Here is a 27,292-nt window from a genome sequence, read left to right as displayed (position 1 = left end):
CAAATACCCTCTGCCAGTCTGCACTTTAACCTCATAGTCATTGTTTCATTTCAAATCCAAAGTGCTGGACTACAGAGCCAAAACATGTGTCACTGTCCCAATACTTTTGGAGCTAAACATATAAGTATGTGGACACTTCACCCTTCAAATGAGTGAATTCGGCTATTTCAGCAACACCCGTTGCTGACAGGTGTATAAAATCTAGGACACAGTCATGCAATCTCCATTCACAAACATTGGCAGTAGAATGGCCTTACTGAAGAGCTCAGTCACTTTCAATGTGGCACCGTCATAGGATTCCACCTTTTCAACAAGTCAGTTCGTCAAATTGCTGCCCTGCTAGAGCTGCCCCGGTCAACTGGAAGTGATGTTATTGTGAAGTGAAAACATCTAGGAGCAACAACGGCTCAGCCACAAAGTGGTAGGCCACACAAGCTCACAGAACAGGGCCCCCGAGTACTGAAGCGCGTAGTGCATAAAAATCGTATGTCCTCGGATGCAATACTCATTACCGAGTTCCAAACTGCCTCTGGAAGCAACGTCAGCCCAATAACTGTTAGTCGGGAGCTTCATGAAATGGGTTTCCATGGCCGAGCAGCTGCACACAAGCCTAAGATCACCATGCTCAATGCCAAGCGTTGGCTGGAGTGGTGTAAAGCTCGCCGCCATTGAACTCTGGAGCAGTGGAAACACGTTCTCTGGAGTGATGAATCGCGCTTCACCATCTGGCAGTCCGACGGACGAATCTGGTTTTGGCGTATGCCAGGAGAATGCTACCTGCACCAATGCATAGTGCCAACTGTAAAGATTGGTGGGAGGAATAATGGTCTGGGGCTGTTTTTAATGGTTCGGGCTAGGCCCCTTAGTTCCAGTGAAGGGAAATCTTAATGACATTCTAGATGATTCGGTGCTTCCAACTTTGTGGCAATAGTTTGGGGAAGGCCCTTTCTTGTTTCAACATGACAATGCCCCCATGCACAAAGCGAGGTCCATACAGAAATGGTTTGTCGAGATCGGTGTGGAAGAACTTGGCTGGCCTGCACACAGCCCTGACCTCAACCCCATCAAACACCTTTGGGATGAATTGGAACAACTGCGAGCCAGGCCTAATCGGTCAACATCAGTGCCTGACCTCACTGTCCCAGTAGCAATGTTCCAACATCTAGTGGAAAGCCTTCCCTGTTATAGCAGCATAGGGGGGACCAAGTCCTTATTAATGCCAATGATTTTGGAATGAGACGTTCGACGGGCAAACTTTTGGTCATGGAGTGTATGTAGTATAGAGGTAGAAATCCATACACTATCATGTACTACCCACGTCAGGTAGGATATATATGTACTGGCTCTCTCACTGAACGCATGCACATCCATATTCAACCATAAAGTCCCGTGGCATAAACATTTGTCCTATGTTATGTGTTCCAGAGGATACAGGCAGGTCTCCTGGTTGTGAAGGCTGTGATCCTCCCCGCCACTCCTCCTCTCACGGTGAGAACCCACAGCACACCCAATCCACAATGTACTGTATGTTACTGGCCTGTAGGTACACGTCAATGGCCTGTAGGTACATGTCAATAAGTTAGAGGTGAGTAACTGTGTATAACATCAATGTACGTCTGTGTCAGTTGTCAGTCATTAACGGTATATACATATATATATGTGTGTGTGTGTGTGTGTTTGTGTTCTCTCTGCCAGATCTGAAGCGTCAAGCCCAGTCGGAGATGGACGCCGTGTCACAGTGTAGTAACAGTTCTGGGGACAGTATTTCTGGCTCGGCTCCCCCTCCATCCCGCCTGGTGCCCGGCCACCGCCTGTGGGCCAACCGCCAAGGGCGCCACATCCTGGGTCTTATCGAGGACCACAATGCCCTGCGGAAGCAGATCTCCGAGGGAAGGAGGCTCACCCGCACCATGGACACACACCTGCAGGAGTGTGTCTGCACACTCAGCCAGCAGGGGACTGACAACAGGGTAAATACAACAGTCTCTTATGAGCACATTCCCTTGTTTAATACATGTCAGACTTTCCTGTTTCCTGCTCAGGTGAAGTCCAGCCAACTACCTTTTAGTATTTATAATGTGCATGTAATATTTGAAAATCATTCATACAATAAATTGCTGTAATAATTAATTACATTTCCTATGTGTTCATTATGAGTGTTCAACTGTTTATTTTGAATATTGAGCCAGTGTTCTGTGTTATTGTCCAGGTGGTGGAACACGGTCACCTGAAGGCTCTGTCCAGCAGTGTGAACACCATGCAGCAGGTCCTGGAGGAGGCTGGCCAGCTGCTCAAACTGGTCTGGAGGGTATCCCTGCCCTCTGGCATCGTGACCGCAACCAGCAACCAGCAGGTACACACACTCTCACACACACACCAGTTATACACACACCCTCTCAACTCAGTCTTCAGTGCACACACAAACAAGGCTCTCTACATGATAAGTACACACATTTTTCCCACAAATTATAAATATATTAATACTGTCCACACAAAGTCTATACACACAAACATGTAATTAGAATGACGCAATTGGAATAAATTGGTCAATATGTGTGGAAAGTGGAGATGTCACAAAGGTTAAAAAGTAAACATTAGCGGAGACACCTTATCAGTTGAGGAGACTGACTGCATGCATGTTTGCTGGCGCTACACGTTTGCTAACTGTCTCCAGGGTGTCTCAGTCGTGTTTACGTTTGACTGATTGTGACGTAATCCACTTTCCATACTAATTGGGGGTACTGATAAGACCAGTGTAAATGGTCTCCCTCCACTCTTCCCTCTCCCAGGATGAGCTGTTGAAGAATGAGATAACGAGTCTGAAGAGCCGTCTGTCCCAGCAGGAGCGGATGCTGAGCGGTGCGGTCAAGCGGCTGCGGACCACCAACCAGCTCAAAGAGGGCATGGAGAGGGTCATTATTGACCAGCGTAAGAACTTACTTCACCTCCCATGCTTGAGAGAATGATAATGCATTTGATTGAGAATCAACGCAACGCTTTCATATTTTACTGAGTTACAGTTCATATAAGGAAATCAGTCAATTGAAATAAATTCATTAAAGGCCCTCATCTATGGATTCACGACTGGGAATACAGATGTGCATCTGTGGGTCAGATACCTTAAAAGAAAAGAAAGTAGGGGCGTGGATCAGAAAACCAGTCAGTATCTGGTGTGACCACCATTTGCCTCATTCAGTGCGACACATCTCCTTCGCATAAAGTTGATCAGGCTGTTGATTGTGGCCTGTGGAATGTTGTCCCACTCCTGTTCAATGGCTGTGCGAAGTTGCTGGAACTGGAAAATGCTGTCTTACACGTCGATTGAGAGCATCCCAAACATGCTCAGTGGGTGACATGTCTGGTGAGTATGCAGGCCATGGAAGAACTGGGACATTTTCAGCTTCCAAGAATTGTGTACAGATCCTTGCGACATAGGGCCGTGCATTATCATGCTGAAACATGAGGTGCTGACGGCGGATGAATGGCACGACAATGGGCCTCAGGATCTCATCACGGTATCTCTGTGCATTCAAATGCAATTGTGTGTGTTGCCTGTAGCTTATACCTGCCCATACCGTAACCCCACCGCCACCATGGGGCACTCTGTTCACAACGTTGACATCAGCAAACCTCTCGCCCATACATGCCATCTGCCCAGTAGTTGAAACCAGGATTCATCATTGAAAATGACACTTCTCCTGCGTGCCAGTGGCCATCAAAGGGGAGCATTTGCCCACTGAAGTTGGTTAGGACGTCAAACTGCAGTCAGGCCAAGACGACAAGCACGCAGATGAGCTTCCCTGCAAACCCAGTTTCATCAGCTGTCCAGGTGGCTGGTCTCAGACTATCCCGCAGGTGAAGAAGCCGGATGTGCAGGTCCTGGGCTGGAGTGGTTACATGTGGTCTGCGGTAGTGAGGCCGGTTGGACGTACTGCCAAATTCTCTAAAATGATGTTGGAGGTGACTTATGGTAGATAAATTAACATTCAGTTCTCTGGCGGATATTTCTGCAGTCAGCATGCCAATTGTACACTCCCTCAACTTGAGACACAATTGCACATTTTAATGGTCCCCAGCACAAGGTGCACCTGTTTAATATGCCACACCTGTCAGGTGGATGGATTATTTTAGCAAAGGAGAAATGCTCACTAACAGGGATGTAAACAAATTTGTGCACAAGCTTTGTGCGTATGGAAAATGTATAGGATTATTTCAGCTCATGAAACCAACGCGTAGCGTTTTATATGTTAGTTCAGTAACTTATTCAGATCCTATTCTGAGAATAATTAATGGATTTGATTGAGATCAATCAAATTTATTTATAAAGCCCTTCTTACATAAGTTGATATCAATGCTATACAGAAACCCCAAACAGCAAGCAATGCAGGGGTGGAAGCAGATCCAAACATTTGAATTGACATTTGTTATTCTTTCAAACCAGTGTCGTTAACCCATGGAGTGCTGAAGAAGGCTAGAGGGAATCTAGAGGTGAGTCAAAGAATCAGTTTAGACAGACACCAACCAGTATTGTCAGTCAGACCAACTCCTTAGCCTTTTCTCTAATGTGCCATCTCTTATTGGTCTTTCTTCTCACTCTGTCTAAAAATGTGGGCAAATCTCAGACAAATTATTATACCGTCTTTGGGCTGAAAGGCCTGTCTGGAGGACCAGAGGAAGGTAAGTGTGTGAGGGGACAGAGTTTGAGTGTTCTGATGCATGACTTGGTTTGTTCCGTGACTTGATTTGTTCCATAGCTCTTATGACCTGGTTTGCTTGCACTGTACTTCACTATTAAAAGTAATAATGATGCTTGAGACGACATTGCTGCAAACGCAATATCCGTGAACTGCCTTAAAATCAGGTGTGCAGCCTTAGTGTTGCATGAAAAGAAGGACCTGGCCCAATTGCATGCTGGTCATTCTCACAGGCCCATGCTGACTCGGTTGGTCTTTTGGATTCATATATTGCATGTTCTGTTGTCTAAGATTTACCACAAATGTATTTACATGGGGAAATGTTGATCAGTGGAATTATAGGGGTATTTCACTGGATTTTCAGACCTCAATTTGAAAGCTATCAGCATGGATCATAATCAAGAGACACATTGATCAGCTATTGTTAGGACGTTGCCAATGTATGTGTATGGTTGGTTAACTGACGTATCCTTGCCTCTACAGGAGGTCCCGGTCAATGGTCAGTGACCATCGGTCCTTCAGGATCCTCCAAGGGAGTGAGCGTCCTCAGCCCTGCCGGCAGATACACTGAATCCCCAGAGGAGATGAACAGTGACGCCTCATCCCACTGCAGCTACTAGAGCTGCCGGTCCAATAATAGTCTACGGTACCTTTGTCTGCACTGATGTGTTATACTGGTTTCCCCCTAATCTGTTCAAATTAAGGAAGAGGGAGAAGTAGCCACTTTACACCTCACTATTGAGATGGGACACACTGCCTTCAGGCCCCTGCTCTAATACTGTCTGCTTGTTGAGTAACCTTACCCTGAGCTGTGCAAATACAGTACTATCTTGAGACCTATGTTCGGTACAAAAGTTAATGTCTCCTCCCCCTTAATTTCTTAAGATTGTGTAATATCCTTTTTATACAATGGATGTATTTTGAAAAGTCTTTCCCTTGACCTGTCAATTGTGGGTTCTTGTTTGTATATTGTCCTGGGCTTCAGAGTTTAATGTACAAATCTCAATGTAATGTCCTCAAAACATGAAGACACAATCAAAATGTCATGTTCTACCTAAAAGGTATTTTATTAGCAAACCTGTTTTAATGTAGCAGTACTTGATGCACAAATGATCAGAAGTCAGAAAATCCAAGCAGATGCAAATAACATTTTTAAAAGGAGAAAACATCCCTCTGTCCAAGCGTTATAAAAGTCAAAATGATATAGAAAACAGCAGAAAGTAACTAGGCAGCTCATTACAAATGTATAAATTGATTAAATGTGGCTTCACAATTTGACATACGGGGTTGATTTTTCAATACAGAAAGGTCTATTGTCAAATGGCCTATAAAACTAGGCCGGTGGAAAGACTGGACACTGTCAACAAGACTGATGTTCAATAGCACCAAGATGTGTTACTACTGATTCCCTTAGAGGTAAATGTCTACAGTATCTCAAAATTGACTTTTTTTTAGCTAGCCCTTGTAAGCAGCTGTGTCCTCTTTTGACATTCCCACTGAGGTATGGTAGGCTATAAGCATGACAAATTTGAGATATGACCAATGTGTATGGGAGCATTTTCTGAACACCCAGAGCCCGATTTGTTAGAATCTGGCACAGCAGATTCTAAAGGTGACTGGCTTGACAAATATCACTTCAACTGAAAAGAATGAACCGACACTGTTGCACCGTGAAAAGTATAATTCAGAAGAGAATGGTTACGGTGCCGTGTGAGCAGAATACGATAGCCATGTGTGCCAAGAGTTTTTCAGGCCCATAATTTCTTAACAGGAACACCTCCTGGGTCTACCTCTGTATGTGGCGTACAAAGGCCTGCACCAGCTGGATGAAAGGCTCCTGACCCTCGTGGCTGGCCTTGGCGCCTGGGGTCTGGGGAGATGGCAGCAGGCTGCTGGCCGGGGACGAGGGGGCGCCACGGCGGAAGTGACGGGACAGGCTGGAGAGGAGGGTGCTCTGGAGGGGAGACAGGCATCACATAATATATTAAAAGAGCATTTAAAAAATAAAAAATGAATTGCAGGCTATTAGAAACAAGACACTGAGCTGATGAGACTAGAGTGGAACGGCAAAATAGGACAAAGAACTAGTCTGAATGAGGAGAATGACTCACCAGTTCAGAGCCAAGCTCCTGTTTGAGTCTCTGTTTGTCTCTGGGGGCGATGGTGGGGTCCTTCAGACAGCGGACGGCCTGTGAGATGAGCACGTAGAAACAGTTCTCCATGGTGAACATCAGCAGAGACCTGGAAGGACAGTCACACATACCAGTTAGAAATGACCAATATTACCACCAGTGAGAACAACTTTCTCTATGTCTCCTTACTTGAGGGCTTGGGTTTCCTCTGACGAGGCCAGGGAGGCCACACTCAGAGAGGCTGGCTCCTTCTTCTCTACCTAAATATGGACAGAACACAAAGTCAAATGTACAGTACAATTTATATTTCCTCATATGCAAGAAATAAAATCATTTCAATGTCGTCTTAGATCGAACTGAATGGATTTGAAATTATTGGGAGGACAACCTCTCCCAGCATGCTTAGGGCCACGTTGATGGTTGCCAGCAGGGTTCCAAAAGAGGGCGCCACATCAGCGTCAAAGGCCGAGGTGGTGAAGCTCAGCACAAACAAGGTCCTGTACTCAGCCAGGTCCATACACTGTCACACACAATCTCAGTCAGTGAACATATGCTAACACATTTCAACCACATTCTTTATGTGTATGAAAACTATGTAGAGGCTGATGATGCAGGATGTGAGTGTTTGGTAAGTTGTTAGAAGATTGCGCTAATGGAGTCACAGTTCAAACAGTGCAGATAGTTTTTAGAGACAGTGTGTTATTCTCACCTGGTCCAGTATTATCTGGCAGCAGTCGGGGGTGAAGTGCTGCAGCGTGGCCAGAGTTTTACTGAGGATCTTCAGCAGGCTGCACTGCACCGCCAGCAGGGCCTTCTGCTCCGCCTCCTCCCTCTCCCCGCCCCCTCCTTCGGCTGCAGCTTTGGAGGGCGTCTGAGGATCTCTCTGGGCACGGGGGCCGGAGGGCAGCGCCTCCCCATTCTTAGCCTGGGGGACAATGACAAGACGTCCGGTGAAATAAATGGAAATAATGAGTTCTCTAGACATTAATTCAACCTGGTATAACCCCAGTAACAACATGGTAATGTCTGTCTGACCTGGAGGTAGTGATGAAGCATGTTCCTGCTGTGGAGGAGGTAGGTGCACGTCTGACACAGGTAACACAGATTGATCTGCAGGTAGACAAAAAGTAAAAACCTGAGTTGTCATTGTTGTAAGCTAAAAATATATACTTTGGGGGAAAATAAAACAATCACAATAAACAGGGCATTTCATTCATTATTAGAGTTAAGTGTACATTTGATGATGCTCAGTGCTGACTGACCTGTACATCTCGGAGCAGATGGGGCAGATGGAACTGCCACTCCTTACAGAAGCTGGACAGCTGCAGCAGGAAGCCCACTGTGTGGTCAGCCTCATCCAGACACACCAGACTCTGGACCGTCCGCACCGCATTCAGGCACTGACAGAAACAGAGAAAGAGACTTTAGGTTCCATATACAGAAAAGAAGAGAGATGGTGTACACACAGATGACAGTTCACAGACAGTAACACACACCTGCAGTATGCGTTCCTGGTGCACTCCGACAAAGTCGAGGGCCTCGTTGATGAAGTTGTAGCGCAGCGTCTTGAGCAAGATCTCCATGAGGGACATAGAGAGGCGGTACACCCCCGGCCAGCAGGGAGCATCCTGGGACTTACGGGAGAAACCCTGACCAGGGAGATGAAGAGAAACTAATGTTATAATACCACAGAGAGAACACGAGCGCCTAACATTAAAATAACACTACAACAATTCTTCAATGCCGTGCCAATTAATGATCGGTTTAGTATGCGTTCCAAATGGCACCCTATTCCCTACGTGGTGCCCTACTTTTGACCAGACATATAAGCCCTGGTCAAACGTAGTGTACTATACAGGGAATAGGGTGCCCTTTGGGACATACAATGTTGTGCTTGTGTGTTACCTGTGAGGCTCCATTAGAGGGCACTTCGTAGACACTGAGCAGAGGGAGACAGATACTCTGGATGACGCCGGCCCCGGCTACTGCTGCTGCACCCTGGAAGACAGGAGGGATGAAATATCCTTTATTACTAATGTGGTTGATAAAGCATTTAGTTATTTTTGCATTAGAAATCGTGTCTAATATATCTGTCTTAGTCATTTATATGGCAATGTAGTAGTGTGAGTACCTGTGGTGTGCGGGCTAGCGTGAGCAGCAGGTGCAGGGCAGCCTCGGTGAAGTAGAGGTTCTGTTTGGAGCGCAGGCTGAGTTCTAGAGCGCTGAGAATAGAGTGGAGAGCAGGAATCTTCCTCATCACTAGAACCCAGTGTTCCCCGTCCTCGTCGGCACGACACAGCTCCTTGGCCAGGTGTAAGGCCAGCACACACACCTGAGACAGAGATGAAGAGGGAGAGAGAAAGAGGGGTGTGAATATGAATTGCCTCATCACTCATTGAATTACCAAGAAATCATGCAAATCTCTTTAAATCAAAACTTCTGATTCCACTCTTGCTTCACATAAACCAAAGCTAGAGATGATCCACCACAGACATGCTGAGCTGCCCTGACCGAGATCAAAGATTAGAATTTATTCAGCACGTGCAGAGGTAATTCATTGCAGCTTACTATTTGGTTGGATGTGCCCTTTTTCAAAACACTTGGAGCAACAGTTATGCACTGTGTGCGTTTAGAAGAGTACAATTATTCTAGTGTTGCTTAAGGTGTGTTTTTATGCGGTTAAGCTGAAGAGAAATGTCCACATTACGTGAATAATAAAAAGTTAATCTCATTCTAAATTGCCGGCGCTGTGCGACTCACCCCGTCTCTCTGGTCCTTCTGGATGCTGCGGACGGCGTCAGTCTCCATGCTGTCTTTGTCATCCGGGACGTCCCTCACATGAGCCGCGTGACGAGTGCTGTCAATCAGTGCCAGCGCCTCGTCCTGCACCGTCTCACACACACACAGCAGCAGCTGGGGCAGTTGGGAGATCTCCCCACCTGATCAATGTAATGAGCAATACTGCTAGAGTACTCGACAAGTCATGTACAATGAGTGTACAAAACATTAAGAACACCTTCCTAATATTGAGTTGCACACACAGCGATTAGTCCCCCTCACCGTTGAGTCCCTGTATCTGCAGTGCAGAGATGAGGGCAGAGAACACCTTGGCCTTTGTACTCTCCATCAGCTGCTGGTCGGCCTGCAGGACACTCTCCAGGATCAGAGAGAGGGGGGCCAGTACGTCAGGGGCCGTGGCAACCACACTGCATGGGTAAGCAGGACAGACAACAAAGGTGTTAGTGCTAAGATGTGCAGAAAGAGTTTGATTATTAACAACCAATGTACTATCTCACGGAATTATAACAGCTTTGAGATCATTTTCATTATCCTGATATTTCAACATGTGGGCACACACAAACCTTCTCCACTGTTTAAGTAGGATCAGCAGAAGAGTAGCCATCATGGATCCCAGACGTAGACAGGGCACAGACATGGGCACCAGCAACTAGAGAAAGAGAGAAGGGGGAGGTGATAGCTAGTGAGTGAGAAGAGGACAGATGAAAGAGATGAGCAGTTGTCATGGTGACTAACTCACAGCAGCTTTGGTCCCATCCAGCACGTCCATGAAGAGCTTAAGTCTGGCAGAGTCCTCCTTTAACTGCATCACATCCGACTGTAAACATCAGAACACATCAATGAATCAACCAACCAGTCACACTGCAGCCAGTCACACTGATCAGCATAGTATCTTTTTTTTTTACCTCCCATATATTTATGGGGTATTGTTTATCGCTTATGCATGTATTCATCATGGAATTCATAGGACGACTTCCTCTGCCATGTTTGACAGAATTCTAGTGAATGTTTTTAAACGCCACAGTGACGAGTGGAGTGGTGTGTGACATACATGACTGGTGGAGAGGATGAGCAGCATCCGCCAGGCTGAGATGACCATCTGGGTCTCAGAGAAAGAGTGCACGCCCTCCTCCTCCTCCGTCTCTGCCACGTGGACCACCAGGGACTTAACATACTGGGACCAGTACTCGTAGCGCCGCCCGCTGGAGAACTTCTGCAGTGCATCCTTCAGAGAGCGCTCCAGAGAGCCACTGGGGAAAAGAGAGGGCCATTCAGATAGAAGTATACTGTGTGGAACAGATGAATGTCTGTCAGGTAGAATAGCGAATCGTGTCTGATCTATCCATTACATTTAAAAAAATTCAAGTCAATCTCATTTAGCCTAATTTAATTAATATCTCAATGTATATTTTATTCGTTTATTGTCACAGGAATTTGTTTAGCATTTCACACCATCAATTCACACCAGCCTGGTCTCAGACTAGACATAACATAATAAAATGGAAATCTGGGACACTCAAATTAGTATGATATGTTACGTTTGTTATGGTTACATATGAAAGGAGGGTGGTTGGTCGGGGTGGGCGAATAACGCGAATGTCTAGCAACCCAAAGGTTGTGTCCCCGAATCACATCAAGGACAACTTCAGCATTTTAGCTAATTAACAACTTTTCAAATACTTTTTAGCTACTTTGCAACTACTTAGCATGTTGGCTAACCCTAACCTTTTAACCTAACGCCAAACCTTACCCCAATATATTCTACTGTTGGCTCCCGAGTGGCGCAGTGGTCTAAGGCACTGCATCTCAGTGCTAGAGGCGTCACTACAGACACCCTGGTTCTAATCCTGGCTGTATCTCAACCGGCCGTGATTGGGAGTCCCATAGGGCGGCGCACAATTGGCACAGCGTCGTCCGGGTTAGGGTTTGACCGGTGTAGGCCGTCATTGTAAATAAGAATTTGTTCTTAACTGACTTGCCTTGTTAAATAAAAGGTCAAATAAAAATAAAGCCTTAAACCTTAACCCCTAACCTAGCTAACATTATCCAGCTAGCTCATGTTAGCCACCTAGCCAACATTAGCAACAAATTGTAAGTTTAGCAAATTAGTAACATATCATACGAATTGTAATTGTAATTCGTAACATGTCATGCAAAATGGATGATGGACATCCACAAATGAATACATAACAAATAAATGGAGTGACCCGGATTTACACACAGAATAATACGTAATGCAGACAGCTTGACACATATCATATGCAGTTCGGTAAATAAAGCCATTGATACCACTAACAACTCAATCCACCAAATATACTGGCTTGGATTGCTGTATGTAGCTCTAGAAATATGTAGCCTTGTTACCTGACTACATAGTAGATCTCAAGGCCGATGATTTTCATGACGAAGGCACAGGTCTCCAGAACACAAGGCTCAGTGATGTCTGAGGGGGCGGGAAGGGTTCCAAACAGAGGCGTGGTCAGGTTTTCCCAAAACCTCTCTCTGTGGGAGGAAACGTCATACATTTATTAGGATGCCCATCAGCCAACACCGATGGCGACAATTAGTCTTACTGGGGTCCGACAGATAATGTAAAAGACATAAGACATAATTTACATGCATACAAAAACACGTAGTGTGTGTGCATCTATCAGTTACACATACATGTCAATACATGCACACCAAAAGTAGGTAACAAGGGGGAGACGTTGTGCCATGAGGTGTTACATGAAATCACTTGAAACACACAACAAAAAGAATGTTACGGCATAATCTCTCATGTTGGTGTGTGTGTATGTGCATGTTCAAGCGTGTATCTCTGGCTGTGTCTGTGCGCCCAGGCAGTGTCACCTCACTCACTTGGTACGTAGGACAGAGATTGCGCTATCCCGTCGGTCCTGCCACAGGGCGTGGAGGAAGGCCAGGGCAGCGCGGTGCAGCAGGGGGGGACACCAATACTTCCCCTGCTGCCTGGAGTCAATCAGGTCCAACACAACCTGCAGACAGCTCCACTCACCCAGCAGAAACTCCTGGGAGGGAGAGAGAAAAGAAGACTTGTCCATTAAATTACTGAACTGAGTCTGGTATAAAGATTCAGAAACTCACAAAAAGAAAACTATACGTATTAAACTTAAGTTAACTATACGTATTAAACATCTTAAACATCAACACACAAGTCTAAGTCCTAACATGTTCCTGTCCTACGCTTCGACTGCCTGCTTCGCCCAGCTCTTACCTTTGACCCCTCTGCGCCGTCCTTGACCTTCAGGTTGAGGAAGAGCTCGATGAGGCCTGGCTGGGTCTCCACGGCCACGGTGAGGAACTCCAAGATCATCACCTTGATCCTCATGTCCTCCGTTCTGCTCTGTAGCCGCGTCAGAAAGGCATCCCTGATGGCAGCCGCGTCACCGCCCAGGCAGGCGTACACCGACATGGGAGCCACCTGGAAACCAGAAGGTTACGTAAATATTACACAATATCTTGAGACTAGTACTGTAGTCTTGTCCCCATTTCTGTTTACATCTACTTCAACAGTGTCTCACTGCGTTCTCTTGCCCTCTACTTATAAGCCCTGTAACAACTGGTGATGTAAAAAAGGCTCAATACATTTGATTGATTCATGTTTTTGCTCGCTAACCTCCAAACACTACCCAACAGAGAATGTGGCAAGTGTAACTTATGATGCTGCTAGAACTACGTTGGGGTTTTCACTACCTTAGTTGATTGCTCTGATCATCATATGTGCAATGTGTGTTGAGTTACCGTGGCGAGCCTCTTGAGCAGCTGGATGGCGAGGCGCGGTAGGGCCGGGTCGTGTTTGTGGTAGATGTACTTGGCAAGCACGGCGATTAGGTTGCTGCCGTGGCCACCGTGCTGTGTCAGCGCCTGCTCCAGGGGCGAAACAGCGCTCGACGGTGGCTTGAGGCGGATCACGTTGTTGGTGACGGAGAAGGCCAGCTTGACCGTCTGGATAAGGATCTGACCTGGGCCCTCCGAGCCACCACTAGAGGGAGACACAGAAAAGTTTAAATTAACATGGAAATCATCAGTTTCTAATTCACAAACAATAGAACATACTTTTAGGGTGGTCAAGCGGTCTAAGCTGCTGCCTCCGAAGCACATATTACCGCTGCAGCATGGATTTCAATCCATCCCACTGCATTTCAGAAAACGCTCCATCTTTCCTCTGTACTTCTGTCCTCTCCAATGAACAAAAAAAAAATACTTGAGTGGGACTGCCCCACTCTTAAACAAAGGAAAGCTGTGGCAACTCTATATCCACTGCTTTTCTATCTACATGCAATGTTCTGAACCGGGCTCCCCCTCCTGAGACACTATGATACAAAGACCACTGGTGTAGTAGAGTGGTCAGCTGTAGACATGCCAAGGTGTAGAGTGACACGTTACCTGCTGGGCTGAGCAGCCAGGACCACGTCTATGGTGTCCACTCCCACCCCCATGATATTAACCACCGCCTGGCCAGCCTCGGTGTTAGCCAGACTGTAGATACACAGAGACTGGAGGGTTGGCGTGCTGGGGGAAAGATAGAGAAAGGTTAAAATATGACACCAATCCTTTTCTGTTTGATAGTAATACTATGGGGTTAGGCTCCATCTGGGTCTACAGAGTCCTGTCAGTCTGCAACGCACTATTCAGATGTGCGTTTTACCCAGTCCCAAATTCAATAACAAGCAATTCAGACGGACGAGAAGCATTTTGTTTCTTAGTGATGTAATGTCTGTTTAGGTAGAATAAGGAATGTTGTTTTGATATGCACAGCAGCCCTACCTGCCACTAGCCTCTCCCTCTGGACTGAGGTTCAGGATGGCATGGACCAACTCCAGGATCAGACAACCTAGAGGATTCAGAATGTTTTTCAGTCTGACAGTAGTTTTACAGCTAGCCCTTTCAATATGGCTAAGGCCACCCTCAACTGTGGGCCCTGGTCAAAAGTAGTGCACTATAAAACGGGAACAGAGTGCAATTTGAGACAGACACACTGCACATATTCTAAAAGGGATATCACTGATGTAGTTGACCACCATAGACTTGTGAAGGTACTCACCGATCCGCTCTCTGACTCCGTGGGTGTTGTAGCGCCACTTGTGGTAAGTGGGTAGCATCTCCTTCAGCACCAGCAGTACACAGGGGATGAGGCCCTTGTCCTGGGTGCTGCCCAGCTGGCCCTGAAGGCAGGAGGGAAACACCGTTATTACAACTACTGATAGTCAGCCACTCAATGCCAAATAAACTCCTAGCCCCTAAACACAAGACCTTTGTGGAGATTGAGGCGTGGAGAAGTGTTATGATAATGTATTGTCTGTTTTTGTCTTGTCTGTATGCTTATTTTATTTTTCCCCTTTAAAAACAGATTTACTTGAAACGGCTATATTAATGCCCCATGTAAAAGAAAGACATTGAGATGGGATAGATGTAAGCTGTTTTTGGGGGGGTTGATGAGCCATTACTAGACTGTTAATAGAATAGAGAGAGCGAGATACCTTGACCAGGGTGGTGACGAGGCGCAGGAAGGCGATGGTCACAGCGTACTCCCCTCTGGGCTGCTCTATCAGGACCAGCAGGTTGCCGTAGTTACCTGCCTTCATCCCCTCAGCACTGAATATATATATAAATACATAATATTAACTATGACGAAACAAGACCCCTCAAAGACTTCCCTCCCTGTGAATATGATATGGCGTGACACAACCTACCTGATGGACTGTGCCATATTGGTCAGAGGGGAGGAGGCGAAGGGCAGAAAACCAGTGTGGTGCAAGCTGGACCAAACCTACTCAGAAAGTAGAGGGGGCATAACAATACACACACATTAAGGAATGGTAAAGGTCCATTTTTATCTCAATATCAAATAATTTCTTGTTAACAATTAAGTACCTGTGATTGTTTTCAATTAAATGATCAAAAATAGTTTATTATCAAAGAGCAATTTCTCAAGCAATAATTTTGCTAGGATTATCTGGGAGTGGTTAGGAGGGGATAACTGAAAACAGCTGTTGTTGGCAGAGAGGTTTGGAACTCTGTCCTATTGGTCTATTAACAAATGTACCACCTGGTGATGTCACCAGGCAGGCCAAAACTCCATCCCACCAAAACAGGATGACATTTCAGGTTGTCTTTTCAAACAGCTCTTACAATAAACAAGGCCTTATCATTTTCACAGTATTATTCAAACCTCAGTGTGTAAATATATATAAAACACACAGGATATCATGTTTTTGACTGCACAGGTCCTTTATGTCTGTTGAAGGCTATGAGGCCCCTCAGAGCCACGTAGAGCATGGTTTCCCAAACTCGGTCCTGGGCCCCCCTACACAGCTGATTCAAATAACCAACTCACCATCAAGCTTTGATTATTTAAACTCAGCTGTGTCGTTCTAATGCAAAAACCAAAACGTGCACCCAGGGGTAGCCTCAGGACCGCGTTTGGGAAATACTGCTCTACCAGACCATCTGTAACCCACCTTGCCAGGCATCCTAGCAGCCAGGACGATGAGGCAGTTCGCACAGGACGCTATCACATCCACTGGAGGGTTGATGACTGATGTCAACCTAACTCAAAGATACCACAATATTCTCAAATAATCCACGAATACAAAGTACCAACAAATACAAAATACTTACAAATCAACTTTGAAGGGAGCCCAAACAAGCTTATCATTATTCCATGTGAAATATATGATTACTGTCCATGACAGAGTGATAAAGAGATGTGTGTGTGTGTGTTGCATCTCACCTCTGCAGTAACATGTAGATGCGTGAGGTGAGGGGCAGCAGACAGTCAGACACAGTCCAGTCTGTGCTGATCATCTTATGGACCAGGTCCAGGATGGGCTTCACACGCTCACAGTGTAAGATCACATCTGGACCAGGGAGAGAATCACACACACATATTCACATACTCTGAAACAAAAACTCTTGTATTGAAGGATCTCTGCTGATAGAGAAATTATTTGAGTGTGTGTGTACTGTATGTTTGAGGATGCATTTGGGTATACAGTATGACTTGACCTGTGTAAGTATGTGTGTGGGTCTATAAATGTGCCTGTATTTATCTAGTTACCTGCAGTAGAGACAACGTGGAGCAGCATCTCTATCTCACAGGTGAACAGGATCCAGGCACTGTAGGAGTAGTCCCAGCGCACCACGTAGCCCTGCTCCCCCACAGCCACCTGACCCAGCACACCCTGAGGCATCCGCAGGTTAGTCTGGCCCAGGCCTGACGGACAGAGGGAGAGATCTCAATCAGAAATATTTGAAGAAATGTAATGAAAGACAATTACTTAAAGACTATAGCATCACAAAAATACTAATGTGCACCCATTAGTCTGTTTCTTCTAACAAGCAGCCTAAACCCACCGAGAGGGTAGAGGAGTTTTGGTGCTTGTCTCCTCCACAGTGTCTCGTCTTCTCTAGAGATGACGTCATTGGGCTTCGTTTTGTAGACCTCGGTGTAGAACGACATCTTGTCCAGGAAAATGTACACCTAACACACAGACACATTAATCAAGTGTAACCACAGACACATTAATCAACACATTAACCACAGACCAGCAGAACGGTGTGTGTAATCAATACCTTCTTTGCGGTGGACTTATCTGACAGGAGCGCAGTGAGGAGCTGCAACAGCAGACCAGTCTTGTGTGGGAACATTCCCATTGCGCTATCCAGGATCATTCCCAACCCCATAGTGGGCTTCTGGGAAAAGCATTCAAAAAGCCATATATTAGGAAATTTAGCTAAAGACATATTCTTGGAGTGATTTCACATCCTTCATGAGGAAGAATTGGTTTAATTAATTTCTCCTCACCGTTTCCCAGAAGAGCTCAGCCAGACTGGGCGCAGAGAGAACTTCACACGCTGCATTTATCAGATGCTATGGGGAGGGACCATTCAATCATTAATCTGTGATATTATTTATCAGCATCATTAGGAATGTGAAACTATGCAGATTTCTGTGATATCACTGATCAGTCTGTGCTATAACTCAACATTATCGTTACTTGGCTGAGCCTCAATGTGAGATAGCAAGGCCTGGTACCTGTTGGCTGCCCAGCGTCTCCTCTTCAAAGGAGGTAATGACAAAGGAGAGGAGGCCATAGATACACATCCTGGCTGTACTGGCTGTGCACTGTGGGAGGAGGAAACATAACGGCAGGTGTGGTTAGAGCATTGGACCGAAAGGTTGCTGGATTGAATCCCCGAGCTGACAAGGTAAAAATTGGTTGTTCTGCCCCTGAACAAGGCAGTTAACCAACTGTTCCTAGGCCGTCATTGTAAATAAGAATTTGTTCTTAACTGACTTACCTAGTTAAATAAATGTTCAATAAATACAAAAAAATGAAAGCAGCATATTTCTGAAACATTGTGTGAATAATTCTTGCAGGTTGTGTGTTGTGCTGTATGCGTATGTAAAATATGTGTTTGTGTGTGCTGTCCTGTGCTAGGTGAGCGTTTTGTGTGTGTGTGTATTTTTATTATAATGTGTGTGTCCTTACATTATTCCCAGTGCCTCCCAGACCCTGCAGCATCGTAGTGAGGTACTGAAACACCCCAAGTTGTAGGGAGGTGTTCCCGATACGTCTGATGACGGGGCTGGACTCATCTGGGCTCAGGGTGTGTCTCAGCAGGACCCAGGCCAGCAGCACTGGCCCGTGGTGAGGGATGTCACCAAACGTCAGCAGCATCTGGTCCATCTCCTGGTGGGTGACAAAGTTGACAATAATGAGTGTCACTTATTGATCAATTGCAATGTATTCCCCCATCGAACGGATCATAAAAACCTACTACTTCCAGAACATTTCAATCTGAACTAGCTCATTCTGATGACTTGATAACAAAACGGGAGTGTATACATGTCAATTCCAACAGTACATGTAAAGGTGCTCAGTGTTTACCTTGCTGATGGCAGGGGTGTTGGAGAACTGGTGCTGCTCCGTGCGCTCCTCTAGGGCACACTTGTGGAGGAAGTCTATGTCCATGCCTTCCACCAGGATCAGACAGCTGAAGTACCTGCAAGACAGAAGGAGAGATACATTAACAAGAGGGAATACCTTTAGAAAAGATTATTGTTCTTTAATTAAGCTGAATCCCTTGCCCAAGCCAAAGCAACAAATGTAGCAATTATCCTGAAAATGTAACCTACTTAAATATGTCTGGCCAATAAAGATGCCATTAGGAAGTAGCTAGCTGGCTATGTAGATTTACATCCAGTACAGTGCATTCGCTAGTGCTCTGCCATTCTGTTTACAAATGAATTGCTAAAGGAAACAAATGTAGCTTGCAATCTTCTAAACTGTAGGCCATGTCCCTAACCGCAGATCAATATTAGGCCAACAAGAAGTAGCTAGCCATGAATATTTCCATCCACTCCAGTGTATTAGTGCTGTGACTGACCCGATGCGGTCGACCAGGGCGTCCATGCTCTTGTCTACCAGGTGTCTGTTGGTCTGGCGAAGGCCGAAGCCCTGCTCCTTGAACATCTTGGTGAAGCTGAGCAGGTCTCCGGGACCCATCTCAAAGTAGGCATAGTACAGGAACAGGATCTCCAGCAGCAGGGACTGCTCCCTCAGACACTGCAGGAACCAGCGGGACACCTGCCTCTCCGTCTAACCAGAGAGAAACATGATTGATTAAGAAAGATGCACATAATAGAAGATTATAGAAGGTAGGGGTAAAATATCAAGTCCATATTATGGCAAGAACAGCTCAAATAAGCAAAGAGAAACGACAGTCCGGCATTACTTTTTTCCGGGTTGACTGACATGAAAGTCAGTCAACCCGGAAAAGGCAAGAACTTGAAAATGTCTTCAAGTGCAGTCGCAAAAACCATCAAGGGCTATGATGAAACTCGCGCTCATGAAGACCGCCACAGGAAAGGAAGACCCAGAGTTACCTCTGCTGCAGAGGATAACTTCATTAGAGTTAACTGCACCTCAAATTGCAGCCCAAATAAATGCTTCACAGAGTTCAAGTAAACAGTCCCATCTCAACATCAACTGTTCAGGAGACCGCGTAAATCAGGCCTTCATGGTTGAATTGCTGCAAAGAAACCACTACTAAAGGACACCAATAAGAAGAACAGACTTGATTGGGCAAAGAAACACGAGCAATAGACATTAGACCGGTGTAAATCTGTCCTTTGGTCTGATGAGTCCAAATTTGATATTTTTGGTTCAAACCGCCGTGCCTTTGTGAGATGCAGAGTAGGTGAACGTGCATGTGTGGGTCCCACCATGAAGCATGGAGAAGGTGTGATGGTGCGTTGGAGGTGACACTGTCGGTTATTTAATTAGAATTCAAAAAGGTACACTTAACCAGCATGACTACCTCAGCATTCTGCAGCGATACACCATTTTTACATTTACATTTAAGTCATTTAGCAGACGCTCTTATCCAGAGCGACTTACACCATCCCATCTGGTTTGTGCTTAGTAGGACTATCATTTGTTTTTCAACAGGACAATGACCCAAAACACACCTCCAGGCTGTGTAAGGGCTATTTGACCAAGAAAAAGAGTGATGCAGTGCTGCATCAGATGACCTGGCCTCCACAATCACCCGACCTCAAACCAATTAAGATGGTTTGAGATGAGTTAAACCACAGAGGGAAGGAAAAGCAGCCAACAAGTGCTCAGCATATGTAGAAACTCCTTCAAGACTGTTGGAAAAGCATTCCAGGTGCTGCTGGTTGAGAGAATGCCAAGAGTGTGCAAAGCTGTCATCAAGGCAAAGGGTGGCTACCTTGAAGAATCTCAAATATATTTTGATTTGTTTAACACTTTTTTGGTTACTACATGATTCCATATGTTATTTCATAGTTTTGATGATCTTCACTATTATTCTACAATGTAGAAAATAGTAAAAATAAAGAAAAACCCTTGAATGAGTAGGTGTCCAAACTTTCGACTGGTACTGTAGGTGGAAGATAATGTTGAAAACATTAGGATAAGAACTTATGGAGAGTTTGAGATACCCATATTTACTTCAAGCATTGAGGAGTCAATCAGATCCTAAACTCAATGTGTAACTTGGAATAGGGTAGTAAAGAATGTAGTTCTAACCATGAGGTTGCCATGCGTCTCCCATGTCGGGGATTCAGCTTTGAACAGGGTCTCAAACTGCTTCTGGTAGTTGTTGACCAGATCCTTCTCCAGCTTGTTCACACAGTTGGAGTACTCCACCTGCACCCAAAGCAACACAACAAAAAAATCCATTGATTCAAAGTTGTCATACCTTTTTTTTTATTTTTATGTTTACACACTTCCATGTCTAAACTGTACTATTTGTAACCTGTACCATTGTAGGCTTCACTGTTGTTTCCCATAAATGGTATCAATAAATGTAAACACAGGTTACAATGTGTTAGATATACTGTAATAGATCATAGCTACTACAAATAGCCAATCAGGAACATTGGCCTGTACTGTATTAGCATGAGCATCAAATGAGCTTACCAGCAAATGAGCTTACCAGCCTGACCCCACCCCCCATACATACAGATGGGTCTAGTGTAACATTGGACCACAGTGTAAGTCCTAGCAGACATAAGGGAGCTCCTTACCCTGTAAGGGTGTCTCTCATCCTGAAAGTACGTCAGCAGGAGGAGGACGCATCGCAGATGACACACACGCTCCTCGTAGTAATAGTCAGCGATCTGAACACACACACACACACACACTCAAAGAATCAGTGTATAAGCCTATCAATTGACCTGATTATGCTTTATGAGCTGGTGAAATAGAATACCAGCAAACTTAGGTAGCTTGTACTAACCTTCAGAAGTAGGGCTTGGCTCGGTCTCTCATCCTGCAAAACATCCTATGAGGGCAGATAAGATATCTCTAGTCAAGGTACATGGGGCGGCAGGTCGCCTAGTGGTTAGAGCATTGGACTAGTAACCGAAAGGTTGCAAGGTTGAATCCCAGAGCTGACAAGGTAAAAATGTGTCTTTCTGCCCCTGAACAAGGCAGTTCCTAGGCCGTCATTGAAAATAAGAATTTGTTCTTAACTGACTTGCCTAGATAAATAATGGTTAAAAAAAATAAACATGTGTCTAGACTGACAATATTTAGTAGTATAGAATTCCTTCACAGTCATCTGATATTTTTTCTGAATCTAGTATCACCACACAGAGCGAGAGAGAGCGAAGTAGAGAGACTACCTTCAGTGTGTTACGGGTCCCTCTGTAATCTTCTTGAAGGTAACATTGTAAAATCTGTACACTCTGCTGTTGATCCAGACCCTGAAAAAAAAGAAGCGTGTTAATAAATTCCACAAAGGAAAGGAATTACAACTTAATCATACCCTGTTCATATACCGTATTCAAGTTAAATGGTGGTGTGTCTCCATGCATCATTACACTATATACAGTGCCTTGCAAAAGTATTCACCCCCCGTGGCGTTTTTCCTATTTTGTTGCATTACAACCTGTAATTGAAGTAGATTTTTAATTTGGATTTCATGTAATGAACATAGACAAAATAGTCCAAATTGGTGAAGTGAAAAAAATGATTGTTTCAAAAAAGATTAAAAACTTACAAGTGGTGCGTGCATATGTATTCGCCCCCTTTGCTATGAAGCCCCTAAATAAGATCTGGTGCAACCAATTACCTTCAGAAGACACATAATTAGTTAAATAAAGTCCACCTGTGTGCAATCTAAGTGTCACATGATCTCAGTATATATACACACACCTGTTCTGAAAGGCCCCAGAGTCTGCAACACCACTATGAAGACAAAGGAGCTCTCCAAACAGGTCAGGGACAAAGTTGTGGAGAAGTACAGATCAAGGTTGGGTTATAAAAAAATATCAAACTTTGAAGATCCCACGGAGCACCATTAAATCCTTTATTAAAAAATGGAAAGAATATGGCACAACATACCTGCCAAGAGAGGGCTGCCCACCAAACTCAGGATCAGGCAAGGAGGGCATTAATCAGAGGCAACAAAGAGACCAAAAATACCCTGAAGGAGCTGCAAAGCTCCACAGCGGCGATTGGAGTATCTTGTCCATGGACCACTAAGCCGTACACTCCACAGAGCTGGGCTTTTAAGGAAGAGTGGCCAGAAAAAGAATAAGCAAACATGGTTGGTGTTCGCCAAAAGGCATGTGGGAGACTCCCCAAATATAGGAAGAAGGTACCTGGTCAGATGAGACTAAATTGAGCTTTTTGGCCATCAAGGAAAATCTATTGTCTGGCACAAACCCAACACGCTCATCACTCTGAGAACACCATCCCCACAGTGAAGCATGGTGGTTGGCAGCATCATGCTGTGGGTATGTTTTCATCAGGGACTGGGAAACTAGTCAGAATTGAAGGAATGATGGATGGCGCTAAATACAGTGAGATTCTTGAGGGAAACCTGTTTCAGTCTTCAAGAGATTTGAGACTGGGACGGAGGTTCACCTTACAGCACGACAATGACCCTAAGCATACTGCTAAAGCAACACTCCAATGGTTTAAGGGGAAACATTTAAATGTCTTGGATGGCCTAGTCAAAGTCCAGACCTCAATCCAATTGAGAATCTGTGGTATGACCTTAAAGAAGGTTGGGTTATAAAAATATCAAATTTGAAGATCCCCACGGAGCACCATTAAATCTTTATTAAAAAATGGAAAGAATATGGCACAACAAACCTGCCAAGAGAGGGCTGCCCACAAACTCAGATCAGGCAAGGAGGGCATTAATCAGAGGCAACAAAGAGACCAAAAATAACCCTGAAGGAGCTGCAAAGCTCCACAGCGGCGATTGGAGTATCTGTCCATAGGACCACTAACCGTACACTCCACAGAGCTGGGCTTTTTAAGGAAGAGTGGCCAGAAAAGAATAAGCAAACATGGTTGGTGTTCGCCAAAAGGCATGTGGGAGACTCCCCAAATATATGGAAAGAGGTACTCTGGTCAGATGAGACTAAAATTGAGCTTTTTGGCCATCAAGGAAATCTATGTCTGGCACAAACCCAACACCTCATCACTCTGAGACACCATCCCACAGTGAAGCATTGGTGGTGGCAGCAATCATGCTGTGGGTATGTTTTTCATCAGGGACTGGGAAACTAGTCAGAATTGAAGGAATGATGGATGGCGCTAAATACGTAGATTCTTGAGGGAAACCTGTTTCAGTCTTCAAGAGTTTGAGACTTGGACGGAGGTTCACCTTACAGCCAGCGGACAATGACCCTAAGCATATGACAGAAGCAACACTCCAATGGTTTAAGGGGAAACATTTAAATGTCTTGGAATGGCCTAGTCAAAGTCCAGACCTCAATCCAATTGAGAATCTGTGGTATGACTTAAAGATTGCTGTACACCAGCGGAACCTATCCAACTTGAGGGAACTGGAGCAGTTTTGCATTGAAGAATGGGCAAAAATCCCAGTGGCTAGATGTGCCAAGCTTATAGAGACATACCCCAAGAGACTTGCAGCTGTAAAAGGTGGCTCTACAAAGTATTGACTTTGGGGGGGGGGTGAATAGTTATGCATGCTCAAGTTCTGTTTTTTTTTGTCTTATTTCTTGTTTTGTTTCACTAAATAATTTGCATCTTCAAAGTGGTAGACATGTTGTGTAAATCAAATGATATAACCCCCCCAAAAATGAATTTAAATTCCAGGGTGTAAGGCAACAAAATAGGAAAAATGCCAAAGGGGTGAATACTTTCGCGAGCCACTGTAGTATTCAAAATAATACCTGCTTTTGCCATGCATCATTACACTATACAGTATATCTTACTTCATTCACTATCCCGTCAGATCATTTAAGCATTCCTTACCAGCAGTTTACTGATCCTCAGACCAACGTCCTTCAATGGTTGGGCCACATCTTTGTCCGCTTTCAGTTTTTCCGCCGCTGATGAACTAAAACACGGAAAAATGTCAAACATAATTTGGTCTATCTACAAGCTTAAGCATTTCGTATTGGAACATTTAAATAGTTTGATTGCACCGCATACCTGGGTGTTTTGTAGTAACACAGCCCTTGAAGTAATCGTTCCCAATTCCGATCTAGTTCTTCCTCTATTTGAGCCTTCATCCAGGATGGATGTAATATTGAAGAAGAAAAAGCACAGTGGCAGACATTGTAAGACTTTGTTGAAATATAAAATATATATGATAGGTGAGGAAATAAAAAGGCTACATACCGGTTCCCTCAATGCAGATCTCCCCAGTAAGATAGTCCATAACTCTCGGCTGCTCCTGCAAAAGCAAAACAATTCCATAGCTCCCTAGATAGTATTTTTCAGGTGGTTAAACTCATAGTTAAATGTTCAAGTTCACCTCCACCCTACCGGACACCCTAGACCCACTCCAATTTGCTTACCGACCCAATAGGTCCACAGACGACGCAATCGCAACCACACTGCACACTGCCCTAACCCATCTGGACAAGAGGAATACCCATGTGAGAATGCTGTTCATCGATTACAGCTCAGCATTTAACACCATAGTACCCTCCAAACTCGTCATCAAGCTCGAGACCCTGGGTCTCGACCCCGCCCTGTGCAACTGGGTCCTGGACTTTCCTGACGGGCCGCCGCAGGTGGTCGGGAGGGTAGGACAATCATCTTCGCTCACTTACCGCTGATCTCTTCAACACTGGGGCCCCACAAGGGTGCGTTCTGCAAGCCCTCTCACTGTACTCCCTGTTCACCCACGACTGCTCGTGGCCATGCACGCCTCGCAACTCAATCATCAAGTTTGCGGGATGACACTACAGTGGTAGGCTTGATTACCAACAACGACGAACGGCCTACAGGGAGGAGGTGAGGGCCCTCGGAGTGTGGTGCAGGAAAATACCTCACACTCAAGTCGTCAACAAAACAAAGGATGATTGTTGGACTCAGGAAACACAGCAGAGGAGCACCCCCCTATCTCCACATCGACGGGTCAGTATGGAGAAGGTGGAAAGTTTTAAGTTCCTCGGTGTACACATCACGGACAAACTGAATTGGTCCACCCACCACAGACAGCAGTTGTGAAGAAGGCGCAGCGCGCCTTGTCCAACCTCAGGAGGCTGAAGAAATTCGGCTTGTCACCAAAAGCACTCACAAAACTTCTACAGATGCACATCGAGAAGCATCCTGTCGGGCTGTATCACCGCCCTGGTACGGCAACTGCTCCGCCCACAACCGTTAAGGCTCTCCAGAGGGTAGTGAGGTCTGCTCAAACGCATCACCGGGGCAACAACTACCTGCCCTCCAGGACACCTACACCACCCGATGTCACAGGAAGGCATAAAGATCATCAAGGACAACAACCACCCAAGCCACTGCCTGTTCACCCCGCTATCATCCAGAAGGCGAGGTCAGTACAGGTGCATCAAAGCAGGGACCGAGAGACTGAAAAACAGCTTCTATCTCAAGGCCATCAGACTGTTAAACAGCCACCACTAACATTTAGCGGCCGCTGCCAACATACTGACTCAACTCCAGCACTTTAAAAATGGGAATTGATGGAAATTATGTAAAAATGTACCACTAGCCACTTTAAACAATGCCACTTAATATAATGTTTACATACCCTACATTACCCATCTCATATGTATATACTGTACTCTATATCATCTACTGCATCTTGCCATCTTTATGTAATACATGTACCACTAGCCACTTTAAACTATGCCACTTTATGTTTACATACCCTACAGTACTCATCTCATATGTATATTACCGTACTCTATACCATCTACTGCATCTTGCCATGCCGTTCTGTACCACCACTCATTCATATATCTTTATGTACATATTCTTCATCCCTTTACACTTGTGTGTGTGTATAAGGTAGTAGTTGTGGAATTGTTAGGTTAGATTACTTGTTGGTTATTACTGCATTGTCGGAACTAGAAGCACAAGCATTTCGCTACACTCGCATTAACATCTGCTAACCATGTGTATGTGACTAATAAAATTTGATTTGATTTGAAGTCTGAGTTGTGGCATAACGGCAAATATGGTTTAAGTTAGACATAGCTATTAAAAGTGCAGTGAGTGGCCACAGTTAGAACAAAGCTAACTAATAACAAGTGTGCTATGATGTTTGTTATTGTGAACCAGCTGTCAACTCCCTCTAGCTAGCTAATTAGCTGTACCAGACAGTTTAATACGCAAAATCAGCATCAACGTTATGTTGAGTTAGTTAGCTAAATTATCAAGTAAATGTTTTTATTACGAATACATGTCTGAAAGTTTATTCCCAGACAAATGCCAGTTGTACGCTAACTAAACTTGCTAGTTCACGTCTCGTTGATGCATGCTGCTGTCGTCATGCGTTTGGAACTGTGTAACAGACCGCGCTATCATGCCATTCAAATGTAGTTAGCAAGTAACGTTAACGTTACGTTAGCAAGCATGTTAACGAGCTAGCAGCTTGCTACTACTAGCAACTAGTTCCCTCCAAGGGAAGCTTTCACATTGCTGTACAAATGTAAGTACAATTTCTAAATTAAAGCACATCTTAAACTTTACTCATGAATTTGAAAGCTATAATGGTCAAAATATACATAAATTGTATTTCATTTAGTTACCTCACATACATCTCCGAGTCCGCCATCTTCTCCCTGCAACGTGACGTAACTTGTCTGCGACATGGACCCCCATCACGTGACCTGTAGATGTTGTTTTTATAGTTATGCTTTTAAATGTATATAAA

At 44.9% G+C, this 27,292-nt stretch overlaps 2 protein-coding genes across 8 annotated transcripts in view; one reads left to right on the top strand and one right to left on the bottom strand.

The window, feature by feature from the left end:
- Positions 1–5,972, top strand: part of cdk5rap2 (CDK5 regulatory subunit associated protein 2) — a 64,705-nt gene extending 58,733 nt beyond the window's left edge. For 5 of the 6 annotated variants that reach the window (XM_023984501.1, XM_023984504.1, XM_023984500.1 and 2 more), the window contains 7 exons: positions 1,426–1,488; positions 1,696–1,970; positions 2,210–2,353; positions 2,790–2,928; positions 4,442–4,488; positions 4,623–4,677; positions 5,178–5,972. In XM_023984501.1, the coding sequence (XP_023840269.1) occupies positions 1,426–1,488; positions 1,696–1,970; positions 2,210–2,353; positions 2,790–2,928; positions 4,442–4,488; positions 4,623–4,677; positions 5,178–5,314 (860 nt within the window). In that variant the 3' untranslated portion in view covers positions 5,315–5,972. The remainder of the gene's footprint in view (positions 1–1,425; positions 1,489–1,695; positions 1,971–2,209; positions 2,354–2,789; positions 2,929–4,441; positions 4,489–4,622; positions 4,678–5,177) is intronic. The other variant, XM_023984505.2, reaches the window with a different exon arrangement.
- Positions 5,738–27,257, bottom strand: nup188 (nucleoporin 188). Of its 2 annotated transcripts, XM_023984506.2 has the most exons (42): positions 27,168–27,257; positions 24,787–24,841; positions 24,598–24,671; positions 24,418–24,502; positions 21,807–21,887; positions 21,419–21,463; positions 21,207–21,299; positions 20,707–20,826; positions 19,040–19,251; positions 18,541–18,655; positions 18,142–18,342; positions 17,685–17,774; positions 17,454–17,519; positions 17,222–17,341; positions 17,003–17,129; positions 16,707–16,862; positions 16,380–16,506; positions 16,108–16,195; positions 15,340–15,416; positions 15,127–15,241; positions 14,691–14,811; positions 14,414–14,480; positions 14,033–14,158; positions 13,388–13,628; positions 12,861–13,067; positions 12,485–12,654; positions 11,990–12,127; positions 10,677–10,875; positions 10,365–10,442; positions 10,189–10,274; positions 9,887–10,032; positions 9,587–9,765; positions 8,958–9,158; positions 8,732–8,824; positions 8,323–8,475; positions 8,089–8,226; positions 7,862–7,936; positions 7,536–7,751; positions 7,215–7,346; positions 7,016–7,086; positions 6,806–6,935; positions 5,738–6,648 (listed from the first exon to the last, which is right to left on the bottom strand). In XM_023984506.2, the coding sequence occupies exons 1-42, from the start codon at positions 27,191–27,193 to the stop codon at positions 6,481–6,483; spliced, it is 5,208 nt and encodes a 1,735-aa protein (XP_023840274.1). In that variant the 5' UTR covers positions 27,194–27,257; the 3' UTR covers positions 5,738–6,480. The 2 variants fall into 2 exon arrangements, with proteins under 2 accessions (XP_023840274.1, XP_023840275.1); XM_023984507.2 differs by lacking the exon at positions 7,215–7,346.
- Positions 27,258–27,292: the final 35 nt, after the last annotated feature.

Source organism: Salvelinus sp. IW2-2015, linkage group LG4q.1:29 (assembly GCF_002910315.2).
Source record: "Salvelinus sp. IW2-2015 linkage group LG4q.1:29, ASM291031v2, whole genome shotgun sequence".
Classification (NCBI taxonomy): Eukaryota; Metazoa; Chordata; class Actinopteri; order Salmoniformes; family Salmonidae; genus Salvelinus; species Salvelinus sp. IW2-2015.
Note: the sequence above shows the minus strand (reverse complement) of the source record. Positions and strands in the feature narration are given on the sequence as shown.

Bases quoted from the DNA above. Each gene is read 5' to 3' on its own strand.
- nup188 (XM_023984506.2), bottom strand. From the start codon at position 27,193: ATGGCGGACTCGGAGATGTATGTGAG. The intron at 20,827-21,206 runs GTAAGGAGCTCC...CTTTGGGTGCAG, and splicing joins ATGAGAGACACCCTTACAGG to GTGGAGTACTCCAACTGTGT. The intron at 18,656-19,039 runs GTCAGTCACAGC...TCTGTCTTGCAG, and splicing joins GCCCTGGTCGACCGCATCGG to GTACTTCAGCTGTCTGATCC.